Raw genomic sequence first — 13,216 nt, forward strand, 5'->3', positions numbered from 1 at the left:
AGGTTTTATACCCGAGTGGACACTTTTGCTTTCATTTTCCTTTTTGTTCAGAAGGACTGAACACTAAATGCTTAAAGGGACTCTCAGCATTTCTCAGGGGACAGGCCCCCGACTTCCCACCTCAAGGCCTGGAATGGCTGGGCCTGGGAGCCGCCTGGAAGCGGTGAGTCGCAGGGAAGCCTTACCCCTGCCCTGCCCTGGACACGGGCTCCCACTGCAGGACGGGGCATGGGAGGCCCAGCGGTCAGCCCCAGGCCCGCGGGGGCCCTGATCTTGTACCCGCCCCACGAGGACAGGAGCCACGGGCAGCCTTCGGGGCTGGACCCACGGGGAGGCCTCAGCAGGCGGGAGCCTGGCCCTCGGGGAGCCCAGGGCTCAGTGGCCTCGGGGTGCATGTGGCGGGAGAAGCAGAGCTCCCCTGAGAGCGGCTCCCCAGCCTGGCGGGTGCTGTCCCTGGAACAGGAGGCGGAGGCGGGCGCAGGCTCAGCCCAGCAGCTCCCGGGCACCAGGGCCCCGGCTTTCCCATCCTGTGGGTCCCGCATCTGCTGGGATGGTCGCTGTGGTGGCAGCAGCCTCCAGGGCACGTTCTCACCGGGCCCGCCCACGGGCATCAGAGCTGCTGTCACTCCCTGGTCTCCTCTGAGCCGGGAGACCCTCACCCACAGCCCCCTGCGGCCCGGCCCGGCCTTCCCTGTGCAGGGCTGCGCCCGTTTCCATGGGAACCCGTCCTGGGCAGCGGGCAGGGGCTTCCCCGGGGCTCAGCCAGGTCTGCGGAGGGGCCGGTGCTGCCCAATGAAGGGCAGGGCTGTGGAGGTGCGTGTGCGTGTGCGGTGTGTGTGTGTGTGGGGGGGGGAGCGGGCAGGGGAGGTGGCTATTGGCCAGGCAACCAGCACCTAAGCTGCGCTCACCCCTCGCTCCCCCTGTGCACGCGGCTTTGCTGGAGCCAAAGGGAGGCTGCCCAGCTCTCAGGACTCGGGGGGAGCGGGAGGGGGAGCAGCACTGCAGGCGGGAGGGGGCAGCCAGCGGGGGACTTGGCAGAGCCCTTCCCTCCACCAGGAAGCACTGTGTGCAGGAGCGCGGGAGGGCACCGCCTCTCCCAGCCTGACCCCCATGACCCCCATGACCCCATCACCCCATCACCCCTGTCACTCCATGACCCCAATTACCCCCATGACCCCATGAACCCCATGACCCCCATGACCACATGACCCCCTTGACCCCAATCACCCCATGACCCCCATTACCCCCAAGACCCCATGACCCCATGACCCCCATCACCTGCATCACCCCCATCACCCCCATGACCCCCATCACCCCCATGACCCCATGACCCACATGACCCCCATGACCCCCGGTCCCGCTTCCCCTGGCCACACAGGCTCCCGAATTGCAGGTCCAGCGGCCACTGGTCCTCCAGCCAGGAAGGCAGAAGGGCCTCTGGGCAGTGTCTCCCTGTTTCCAAGTGAGTTTCACCCATAAAGGCATCTAAGAGGCCCGGAGCGCCCACCTGCCCGCCTGCAAGTCATGCTCTTCTATGTGTGTCACCTGGGCCACTGCCCGCCCTCCCCTCCCCTCCTGCCCTCCTGTTGGGGGTGAGGGCCTCCCTGTGCCAGCCCCGAGGCTGTGAGTGGGGCCCTAGCGCCCACGGGAGGTGCCTGCCCCTCACAGGCCCAGCTGCAGCTGCGGGGCCATGGACTCCCGCCTCTGAGGCCCGTGTCCAGGCTCCACGTGCTCAGGTGGGTCTGCAGCCTCGGTCTCGCCTCTCCCGCAGCTGCCCCCCTGGGGGCCTGGCCTGTGGGTGTGGCTCTCGCCCACCTTCCTGACTGGGTCCCCCTCAAGGCCTCCGCTGTGGGTGCGACCAGCACGTGAGCAGTTCCTTGCACTGAAACACCCTGAAGAGAGGTGAGGTTTCTGTTCTTACTGAGGTGTGTGCGTTGTGCTTTTTCACGAAATTGGCCCATTTCACCCAGAATGTCAGTGTGAGTAACGCTGCACAGGATCCCTGGGAGCCCCGGTGCCCGCAGGCTCTGCAGTAACAGCCCTGCTTCCCGTCCCACCCTGGTAATCAGTGTCTTCTCTCTGTTCCTTTGTCATCTTCTAAAGAGTTTGCTGACATAATCGATGTTTTCAAAGACCCAGCGTTTGTTTGTTCGATTTTCTCTGTTCTGTCTGTGTTTTCAGCTTCACTGGCTTCTGCGCTCTGTTATTTCCTTCCTTGCTCTGGCCTTGGTTTTCTCCTTGCCTTTCCTGTTTCTTGGGATGGAGCTGGAATTGTAATTGGAGACTTCCTCTTCTCCAATGGGAGCATTTACATTGCACATTTCCCGATCACTGCTGCTGTCCCTGCATCGCATGGATTTTTATTTATTGTATATTTATTTATTAATATGAATTTAAGATTTTTTAGGGCTCCATTTTGATCCAGGGGTTATTTAGAAACATGTTGTTTTCTAGTTGTCCCATGATTTCTCTATTCCCTTCTTTTTCAACTTCTGCCTTTTATCTTAACTGAGTATTTGTTGTTTCCATTTCACCCCAGTTATGGACTCATTAGCTTATGGACTCATAGGCCTCCTCTTCTGTGATCTTAGTGAGGGCTTTAGGGCAGAGACTCTCCGCCTCAGCACCAATGATGTCATGAGCCAGATCAATCCTTGCTGGGGGGCCTGTGCCTGCAGCACATGTAGCCGTGGGGCTCAGCTGCTGCTGGGGTTCATGCCTCCCCAGCCCCTCTGTTCTCGCTCCTCCTTCCTCCCAGGCATGTGTCTGCCTGATGCCGCACATTCCATTCTCAGGGTCAGACAGGGACAGCTCCCCGCCCCCGATGGCCCTGGTGTCCAGACTCACACAGGATCCTGGGAGGGGCCGGCCCTGCGCCTGGTGAGCAGGGAAAGCAGCCAGCTGGGGGGGCTCTTACAGGAAGTGGTGCGATTCTGGGAAGGCGCCTGCACCCTCCAGAGCTCAGTCCACCTGCTTTACTGCTCCTGGGAACCACTGCCTCCCCCAGACCAGGCCCACCTGCACCCTCGCCACCACCTCATGACCTCCTCTGAGCCTCATGATCTCCCAGAGACCCAGCTTCAAACACCATCACATTGGGGGTTAGGGCTTCAACGTGAACAGAGGGGGGGGCGAGGGGGACACAAGCATTCAGTGCAAGACAGAGCCCAACTGTGTCTTTAATAGCATTCACACCAGGCCGTAATTCCTCAATTAAATCTTCCTGTGCTTTTGTAGCTCCATTAAAAGCAGCCTCAATGGCCAGGCTGGTGTGGCTCCGGGGTTGAGTGTTGATCCATGAACCAAGGGGTCTCTGGTTCAATTCCCGGAGGCTCGATCCCCAGAAGGAAGCGTGTAGGAGGCAGCCACTGATGAATTTCTCCCATTTTTGTTTATCTCTATTCCCTGCCCCTTCCTCTGTTTCTAAAAAAAAATCAAGAAAAACATATTTTTAAAAAACATTAACCTAAATTAGTATAAAACAGTGAAATCAATAAACCCAATGCCACCCCCACTGGCTAAGCAAGTCCTCTCCAGCCTAACTGTTGCCGCTGGAATGATGCCGTGACCTCACCGCTATTCCTGCTTGCGTCTGCCCCACAGGGCCCTGATGAGGCTTGTGATGGCCACGGCCGTTCCGATGATGCCTGCCGCCACGCCAGGTGCATAGCTGACGGCAGCACTGCCCGCCGTGCCGAGTACCGTTATGAGGACTGCCAGGAGCGCTTTGGTGACCTGCAGCACAAGAGATGAGGCCTCACACTCCACGTCAGGGGCCTGGCCACAGACACACCCACCAAGAATCTTCACTCAGGAGAGACCCAGGTCCCCTCCAACGGAACCACAGAAGGAGCCGGTGTTTGCAGGGCAACAGGCCACCAGGAGAGCGGAGAAGAGGCGGGGAGAGAACAGGAGGAGGAAGGCGCTGTGGGTGTGAGGGAGACAGTGGCCCTGTGGGTACTGAAAGCTCAGAGAGCCTCAGGGGGTGCCGTGGGAAGGACACAGGCAGTGCCCGGACGGTCTAGGTGAGGGCTGGCCACCGGGAGCCTGAAGCACGTGCAGAGTCGGGGAAACCCCCCTGTGAGCTCTCCCGACCCAGGGCTGGGCCGGGATGGTTCTGGGCGGCCCAGGAGCTGAGCCCGGCCCAGGCACAGCGTGGGCACTGGGGGAGGAGCTGCTGATCCCATGTCGTGACTGGGCCGCGCCTCATGGAGCGAGATCACCTGGTTCTGCGCTGACCGGGAGGGTTCTGGACAAGGAAGCGGATACTCAGACAGCAGGGATGAGGTGGTGGAGACCTCAGGATGGTCCCTGAGGGTCTTGCACTCAGCAACGCCGTGTGAGCCACCCCTGCCCACACCGCTGTGCTGGGGAAGCGGGCGAAGACCCCGAGAGCGGCTGCTTTCCAGGCGTCAACACTGGGCGGCACTCCCCAGGCTCTCAATTGTCTCCATCTGCCCCAAACCCTACTGACACCCGTGTTAGATGCCCACTGTACAGAGAAGACTGAGGGGGGACCGTGGAAAGAGCTCCCCAAAGCCACCCCACGCCCAGTGACAGGGACCAGGACGCCTGGTGTCCTAACAGGCCCACCTAAGCCTCCTCCGCCAGAAGGAAAATGCTCAAAACAGAGCACATAGCAGGTTTCTGTGGAAGACCCTGACTTGGCGCCAGGTGAGCGGCTGGGGAAGGAAAAGCCGCACCGCCCACTCCATTCAGAGACACTCAGACACGCTCCCACGTGTCGGCGATAAACAGGCTTTCCTGAGCTCCACTCCGACTGGCACAGAGGTGACGGGTGTTTTAAAGGGTGCGCAACGGAGGGGGACAGCGGGGGCTCCGGAGACCACGAAATAAGAATTTGCAAAGGGCCGGTCAGCATCAGTGCGGTTGGGCCCGGTGTCAGCCCGCTGGACGGATGGAAGCCAGGCTCCCAGGCTCCCAGGCTCCCAGGCTCCCAGGGGAGAAGAGGCAGAGGTCAGGCCCTCCTGACACTGCATTGTGATGGATAAGGACAGCAGGTGTGATGATAGGAACAGTGTGAAGACAGCTTAATCCAACCCCCAGCCGTGACAGGATGCTGCTGATCTATAATCCGTGTAGCCCTCGCTGCTGCACGGTGCAAACCCACATCCTGGAACAATAAGTTTGCAGAGTATTGAACTGAAACCCAGACATAGATGTTCCCAGTGGGAATGAAAGGTTTACAGAGAATAAAACGGGGCAGAGAAAGACTTGTTGTGCTTAGCAGATGTCTCGCAGACAGCTTGCAGCCTTGAACACAGCACAGCTCAGAGAACCAGGGGACACCTGGCATGGGAGGAACCAAGGACGGACCAGACCCCCAGGTCAGCAGAGCGGCTTGCAGCCAGCCAGGATCCACAGAAACCTGTCTCTCCCTGCTCTCTCCACTGATCCCTTTCTGGGTCTCAGCCCACCTGCACCCAGGTGTCGGGAATCAAGTCTCTTTTGATCCATTATGGCCTCATGTCATAGGTGTGCAACCCCGGCCCACTTGGAACCTGTCAGGTGTCAGCTAGAACATTTTTTATCACCTACTTTGCAGCAAAATAGCTTTTAGACAAACGCACACAGAGACCCGGAAGCAAGAAACAGAATCTAGGGACACATATATCTGGGTTCAGCAGAATAGGTTTTGCTCAGCTTTTGGGAAACTGATTCCCCTGAGCCAGCAGCCCTGCATTGGGATAAAGGGGCATTTGTGCATCTCCCTAGTGCTTGGTAGCCTGTTTCCTGTCTTTGATTACTTTGCCATAACAGCATCTCTCTATATATGTTTTTTGTTAAGAATTGTTTATTGATTTTGAGAGAGAGGGAGGGAGAGGGAGGGAGAGAGAGAAGCATCCATGTGAGAGCACATGGATGGGCTGCCTCCTGCTCACACCCCTGCGGGGTCAAACCCGCAACCCGAGCCTGTGCCTGACCAGGAACTGAACTGGCGGCCTCCTGGTGCGCAGGGTGACACCCAACCAATGGAGCCACGGGGTCAGGGTGGATTTCAAACGACAGCACCCAGGTCCTTGAGAGCGACACTCCTGAGCTGCAGGCCACACATGCCCGTCCCGGGGCAGAGGGGGTTCCCAGGGGCGGCCCCTGTCAGTAAGCGTTCTGAGAGGCGCTCGGGGCCCGGCTCAGGGGTTGGCTGGACAGTCCCTTCTCCTGGCAGCCTTCCGCTTCTCCCGCAGGCATTTTAGGGGCTGGGGCCGGCCTAGGGTCCCCCACTCACTTACGGGGGGAGATGGAGTCCTTTCAAACCTCTGACCCCCATCCCTGAGTACTGGTCCCATTTTGGGACTCAGCCCATCTGGTGTCCAGGTGACCTAGTAAACTCATAATTCTTTACCCCTTTAGGCCCGTGTGTTCCTCCTTCAGCGATTCTAACACCCACCACTGTTTTCATAAAAAGCTTCTTTAGGAACGGCCTCACCCACTCCGTTAGGGATTGTCCACGACTGCGTTTCTGCACAAAGCTGCGGAGTGGAGTGGAGAGACAGAGCCCACGTGGGCCAGAGCCCAAAAGGTGCACCCCCCGGCCCTTCCCAGAAAACGTCTGTCTGGCTCTTCCTCCTCCTGGCTCCCACTTTTCCTCCTCCCTTGGCCTGTAGTCCTTGTCGCCCCTACTCCCTGGTCATCCCCAGCTCATTTGACAGCTCCAATTTAATGAAAAGAATTAAATCAGATTCAGATTGGGCGTCGCCTGTTCTGTGATGCCTCCTGGATCAGGCACCTGGGTTCAAATCCCACCTCTGCACGTGGCTGTCAGGTGCTAGAGACTCAATGCCTAGTGGTGGAATGAGTTGGGTGAGCTAGTAAAGCTCCGTGAGCCTCAGTTTCCCCATCTGTGAAGTGGGGATAAAACAACCCTCCTCTGGAGCTATGGGAGGGGCCAGAGTGACTGTCATGGCTGCGACATCACCCCCTAACCTCACTGGTCTGCCCAGCGACTGGCACTTCTCCCCACTCTCCTCCCTACCCCGACTGTCACTCCCTCGAGGGCAGGGATTCTGTCCCTGCTATTTTGTCTCCTTTGTGCCTCCGCCTCCAACCTGGCCGCCCACACGGATGCCCGGCCACTGTCAGCGGAGGGAATGGTCTGGTTCCTGAGGACAGGGACACGGGCTGAGGACGCACCTGGTCGCTGCAGTGGACTCCGTAGCGCAGGTCATTCACAAAGTGCTCACAGTTGTCGCTGGTCAGCTTGTAGGGCATCTCCCGCCCCACCAGCTCCTCCGCCCGCTGCACAATTTTCCTGGGATCCAGCAGGGAGTGCTTCCGGTCATTCTCATTATTGACACGGTACTTGTCTTTCCCGGCCACCACGGACAGCAGCTGCTTTTTCACTATGGCCCTCCCGGACCCGGAGGACATGAGGTTAGCCAACGCAGCTCCCGTGATGTCACCTGTGGTTCCCAAAGAGGAAAGAGGCCGATGGTCAGGGCTGAGAGCAGGCAAGCAGGCAGCCCCACTGCCCTGGGCATCATCAGTGAGGATGAGCTGGGGAAAGGCCGGCGCCTGCCTGGCTTCAACCTCAAACACAGGCCGACCCCCGCCTGGGTGCCCTTGGAGAAGTCACAGATGCCCCTGGACTCTGGCTCCTCATTTCTAAAGCCGAGGATGTGGATTCTTCTAAAGGCCCCTGTGGGTGCAGACGTCCCTGAAAGACGCAGGAGGGGCAGAGGGTACGGGGCACAGACCCCAGGTGCAGCCCCAGCCAGAGCGGGGTGGGCCCTCAGCGGCCAGGGTGACATGTTTCCAATAGTAGGAAAGGAGGCTGCTGGGCAAGCCCAGGCCTGACCTGCAAACCCAGAGCCCCACCCACCGTGTGGCCTCAGGCCAGTCCCTTCTCCTCTCAGGGGCTGTCATCACTACAGATGGAAGGGCCTGGGTCAGGTGGTGGCCACACTCTCCCAGCTCTGAATTCTCGGATTTGCCCCTAACAGGACGCCCGCCTCCTGCCTCACCCAGGCTTCTGGGAAAGCTGACAGGAGAAGGTGAGTGATGGGCCCTGGAGCCCTCAGGGAGGGGCCAGTGGACCTGCCGGATGGAGCTGGGCTCACAGAAAGCCTGTTGGTATGACGTCAATCTCTGAACAGCCAGTTCATCCTATGACCAGCTTCTACATTCACTGGCTGTGTGTGTGTGTGTGTGTGTGTGTATGTGTGTGTGTGTGTTCAGCAGTTCTTATTTTCTTTTTAAAGGGCATTTGACCCCGGCCAGTGTGGCTCAGTTGGTTGGAGCATCATCCTGTACACAGAGAGGAAGGGAGAAACATCTCACATTGATGTTTCCCTCCCCCACTTTTCTAAAAATCAATGCAAAAAAATATCCTCAGATGAGGATTAACAAAAAATAAAACAGTAAGTTATTCCTCAATAAGCTTCACTTTTTAAAGCCTGCACTTGGCTTTAAAATTCACATGTGTGTGCCCACACCTGCTGTACAGCTGCTTGTAACGGTGGCACCGTCCGCCATGAAATGCAGGCACCGATTTTATTTGGCCCGTTCCCTGCTGTTGGTGGTTCCCAGGCTTTCGGCCTTTGCTTTAATGCCACGAAGCTCTGGGAGGGAAGGGAGGTTGGCTCAGTGCCCGCCAGGCCCCGCCTGGGCTCCCCCCATGCGGTCCTGCATCCCACCCTGCACGACCGGGAGGTGGGTTCTCATTGCTCTACAGAGGGTGCAGCTGAGCTCAGGGGGCAAGTCACATGGGCAAGCACCAGCTCCGCAAGCAGAGGCCCCAGGACCCCAAACGGGTTCTGCTAAGTGGGAGGCCACCCTCCTTCCATGCCTCTGAGCCGGCTGTACGCTGTGTCCTCCTCATCTGCCCCCAGAACATGGAGCACACACAACGGGGTGCTTCCCTGGGACAGTGGGTTGGCTGGAAGTGAGCCCCAGTATCACCTGCAACAAAGGCCAACAGTCCGTCCTCCACGAACTCGCTGCTGAGGAAGAGGAGCGGCTGCAGACCTACCAGGGAACCTCATGCAGCCAATGGCCAGGGGGAGCCCCCCATCCGGGCACTGGGTGAGAACAGCGCACTAGTGCGCAGCCGCTGACACTCCCACCTCTGCCCTGAGCCTCAGCGGAGAACCAGCCTCACCTGGAGGAGCCAGGTGCACCACGTAGCCATCCCCCACATAGAGGGCCCAGTGCGTGTAGCCAGGGCGGAAAATCTCAATCAGGTCTCCAGGTTTCGGTTCGGCCTGTGACTGAAAAACCAGAGACAGACTGAGGTTAGTCCTCGCAGGAAACATTCTAGATCCTGACCTGTAAGGAGCCCCAGCCCAGCCTGCAAGCTCCCTCTGATCATCTCCTGCAGGAAACGGAAGAGGGCGCTCTCCTCGCACAGATGGGAAGTCCCTCCTTTACTGGGGCTGCTGAGCTGGAAGTGAGCTCCTTGGGGGACAAAGAAAGGATGGACAGGGGGTCCGGAGGGGAGATGTGGGCAGGTCTGCAGCACGGGGGTGTGGCCGAGAGGTGTGCAGACATGGGCATGGGCACATTTTATGCCAGAGCATGTTGGTGTTAGTGAGTATATGACTCCCAGGAATTCTCAAATGCCTCATCAAGGGCCGCCCACCTTGCGCTGGGCCTGAGTGATTCTGAGTGATAGAGCCCCGACCTGCACAGCCAGACACGGTGCTCAACAGGGCCCACACTTGAGATCCATCACTCCTTTGACCACAAACCGTCATGACCCCATTTCACACATGAGAAGACTGAGTCTCAGGAAGGCTAGGTAACATGCAAAGATCCTTACCCAGTGAATAGAGAGAAAGATCAAACCTAGTCTGCATGTTACCAATGTTGCATCTTTGACAATCCCAGAGCATCCCAGGCGGGCGGGGGCAGATGAAGCCTGGGCTCCAGGCCAAGACCCAGCTGGGGACCCAGGGTGTGACTGGAGTTGGTGGCAGGGCAGTGCCCTTCTGGAGTTTGCATGAGTGGAATTATGTTGCCCTCATCCCACTGGGAATGTGAGATATGCCCTTATCACACAGGTTCTATTTTATGATTGCTCTGAGGCCAGCCAGCACCTCTCTTTCCCTGACTCAGCCGAGTGGGGCCACAGGGGCCAGACCACCGTGAGCAGGGTGGGTGGCTGTTGCTGGGTGAAGTGAGGGTGGCTGCCAACCGGAAGTCTGCTGGGGAGACATGGTTGAGAGACAAGCTCTTGATTACAAGCGTCATGTGTCAACCTGACCGAAGATCGAACAATTTGAGCATCAAAAAGACAAACATCAGATATGTGAATAATGACATCAATGTGCTCATAATGACACATTTAAAATGTGTTAGTCACCTTTGGAGGATGTGAAAGACTCACCATATTATTTCAAAAGCTGGTAAATAAAGGAAAAGATTCAAGCATTTCCTAAATGAACTGTTCTCAGACAACCAAGTTAAGAATGACAGTAAAGCCCTAGCCGGTTTGGCTCACTGGATAGAGCATCGGCCTGGGGATTGAAGGGTCCCGGGTTCGATTCCGGTCAAGAGCATGTACCTTGGTTGTGGGCACATCCCCAGCAGGAGGTGTGCAGGAGGCAGCTGATCGATGTTTCTCTCTCATCGATGTTTCTAACTCTCTATCCCTCTCCCTTCCTCTCTGCAAAAAAAATCAATAAAATATATTTTTTTAAAAAAGAATGATAGAAAACCCAAAGCCACAAAACACTTAAAGGTGGCAACACTTCTATATGCAAAGGACTAGAAAACACCTGGCAGGACAGAGGAGGGACTGTTATGGGGGAGGGGGGAGAATTGAGGGGGCAGTGCAGGGGATTTTAGCCTCAATGTTTGGTTTCCATTTGGGTTTGGGGCGGGGGGAGGCTAACAAGGAAGATGTGCTCACATATTTGTAGCAGAGATTAACTAAAAGCCTTTTGCATGGTGTCGGGATGCAGCGAGCATTCAGAAATGTGACTGTTACGGAGCCAGAAGGAAGCAGCAACACGTGGAAGGGGAAGAGAGGGATGGAAAGAAAAGCAGAGGGAACAGGTGAGCTGCTTGGAGAGGAGGGTGGATAAGAATGCCTTCCTGCAGCCCCCCCCCCCTCGGCCCCACATCGCTGGGAGCCATTTCCTGTCCCTGCCTCCCAGCTCCTCCCAGCCATGCAGGACAGGGTAACTGAGGAGGTGGGACTGGGCAGTGGGCAGAGGCTGCCCTCCCCCATGAGCCCACCATTCCTGCCTCCTCAGGAAGCTCTGGGGAGCCCTCCCACCCCGGGTAGCGGACCCTCTGGCCTCAGCAGGCCCCGTGCCCCTCGGTGCCAGCGCTGCAGCCCAGCAAGGAGACCCACATCATCACCACTAACAGGATTGCGGTGTTTGAGTTAAAAGCTTTCTGGGGACTTACCGGAGCCATCCTCCTGTGCAGCTGTGTCTGTGTGCTGCTGCCTCGGGCCCAGCCTTCTGTGATCAAGACTTTCCTTTTCCCTCTGACCCAGCCCAGGAACACAAACACCTGTACTTAAAGGCACGCTTCGCGGGATGTGCTCCTGTGTGAGACATGTGTCCAGGTGACCTGCGAGGTATGACTCAGTAAGGGGAGGGTCATGTTCTTCACATTTAGGTTTAGCATGTATTACCATATGCTACTAATGAATACATACATTTTTTAAAATAAAAATGCAAATCAAAGGTCACACAAAATCTGCTCTTTGTTTAAAGACGGGCCCAGGTACAGGCCAGGTAGACACATAGGTCTGGAAACCAGCCAGAGAGAAATCAAAGTCCACATGCAGAGCCAGAAGGATTCGGTGGCGGCCGCAGTCAGCGCCACGGCCATAAGTCACCAAGTCTCAGGGCCCAGAGAAGAGGAGAGAGGAGCAGCAGGGTCAGGTGGGTGTGGGGTGAGGAGGGATGGAGAGACAGAGGAGGGAGGAGCTCCAAGGAGACCCGAACATGGGGACTGACCATGAGCAGAGCACACCAACAATCCCAGCAACCTCTAAGCAGATGGAACCAGACAAAACCTGTCATCAGAGGCGCATGCCCCACACGGGGAACAGGGCGCCCACTTGCTCCTCGCCCTCCCCTTTCCCCCCCCCCCCAGCCCTTCCCCCAGTTCAGAAACCCATCCCAGACCAATTGGAAACCCAAATCCACCACTGCCTGGGTGTGGAGAGGCCACTTGCTACCCCACCCACATCAGATTCTCTCGCCCGTCTACCCCCCACCCCTGGGGGGTTTAACATCCTGGGCAAACTGGACAGGAAAGGTTGAGTGGGGGGGCCCTTAGCATCAGCACTGTGGGGCATGTGGGAGGGCAGCCAGGATCAATAACTCACCATCTTCAGGCTCTGAGCATAAAGCGGTACTGTCAGGAGGCAGGTGGGCAGGAGCTGAGCCTGGACAGCTCTCCAGGATGGACATCTGCGGACCAGCGACCTCACAGCACACGCGGTCTCGCCCCCCCGGAGACTCGTTTTCTCCCAGCATCTCCACTCCGTTCTCCTCTGGTGGCAGCAGGACCACCTGGGCAGTATTTCCCACCCTGGATTCTGGAGGGAGAATGAGGGGTTGGCTTAGCTGATTCCCTGCTGTTTCATTGGTCAGAGCCCTTGGAGCCGGCCCCCCTGGATGCTGGACACCTCGCAGTGGTTGGCCTAGGGTCAGGTGATCTCCGTTTGTCCAATCAGTGCCATCCCCTTGCGACATCACAGCCCTGCTTCCCTGAGCAGGAGGACTTGGCTGGGCGCTAGCAGAGCCCTCAGGTAGGGCGGACACAGGGACTGGGGGTTGCACAGGCAAGGCAGGAGGGGTGGGATCTCAAACAAAGAACTTGTCTGCATATATGCATAACCCATGGATACAGACAGTAGGGTGCTGAAGGCCTGGGGTGGGGGTGGGCCAGAAGGGGCCAATGGGGAGAAAAAGAGGACATACGTAATAGTTTCAACCATAAAGATTAAAAAGAAACCGCCCTGTCCCCGTTCTGGGGCTTGTAGCTTGTCATCGTCCCATCTGTTTAGGGGATGAGAAAATCGGGCCCAAGAGCCACATGAAGAGAGTCCTCAAGGCCGGGGGCTTGGGGATTCTGTGCTGAGCTGGAAAGGCCCAAAGTGCTCCTAACTGGACAGAGAGTAGGATGGGCAGGCACACACCCAGCCTGCTGGCAATCTAGGACCACCGCCCAGAGTACAAACATCGTTGGTCTTACAGGTGTGCATGTATCTGTATTTTTTAATTATATAAAG

At 57.4% G+C, this 13,216-nt stretch overlaps 3 protein-coding genes across 10 annotated transcripts in view; 1 reads left to right on the plus strand and 2 right to left on the minus strand.

Annotated features, from left to right (window-relative positions):
* The window catches only part of LOC132241508 (phospholipase A and acyltransferase 3-like), a 189,458-nt gene that overhangs the window by 121,932 nt on the left and 54,310 nt on the right, over positions 1 to 13,216 (minus strand). For 2 of the 8 annotated variants that reach the window (XM_059710350.1, XM_059710352.1), the window contains exon 1: positions 11,374 to 11,640. The exons of 1 other annotated variant lie outside the window; for it this stretch is intronic. In XM_059710350.1, the coding sequence (XP_059566333.1) occupies positions 11,374 to 11,382 (9 nt within the window). In that variant the 5' untranslated portion in view covers positions 11,383 to 11,640. Of the gene's footprint in view, positions 1 to 11,373; positions 11,758 to 13,216 lie in introns of those variants that run through there. 5 more of the 8 variants (XM_059710347.1, XM_059710345.1, XM_059710338.1 and 2 more) reach the window with 5 other exon arrangements.
* LOC132241499 (uncharacterized) overlaps positions 1 to 13,216 on the plus strand; it is a 234,586-nt gene that overhangs the window by 91,903 nt on the left and 129,467 nt on the right. The window lies entirely within an intron of this gene.
* LOC132241514 (phospholipase A and acyltransferase 2-like) overlaps positions 3,162 to 13,216 on the minus strand; it is a 192,762-nt gene continuing 182,707 nt past the window's right edge. The window contains exons 2-5 of the mRNA XM_059710367.1: positions 9,119 to 9,227; positions 7,153 to 7,421; positions 3,575 to 3,735; positions 3,162 to 3,423 (exon numbers count right to left, since the gene is read on the minus strand). Coding sequence (XP_059566350.1) covers positions 3,577 to 3,735; positions 7,153 to 7,389 — 396 coding nt within the window. The 5' untranslated portion in view covers positions 7,390 to 7,421; positions 9,119 to 9,227 and the 3' untranslated portion in view covers positions 3,162 to 3,423; positions 3,575 to 3,576. The remainder of the gene's footprint in view (positions 3,424 to 3,574; positions 3,736 to 7,152; positions 7,422 to 9,118; positions 9,228 to 13,216) is intronic.

The sequence above is a fragment of the Myotis daubentonii genome, chromosome 9 (genome assembly GCF_963259705.1).
Source record: "Myotis daubentonii chromosome 9, mMyoDau2.1, whole genome shotgun sequence".
Lineage (NCBI taxonomy): Eukaryota > Metazoa > Chordata > Mammalia > Chiroptera > Vespertilionidae > Myotis > Myotis daubentonii.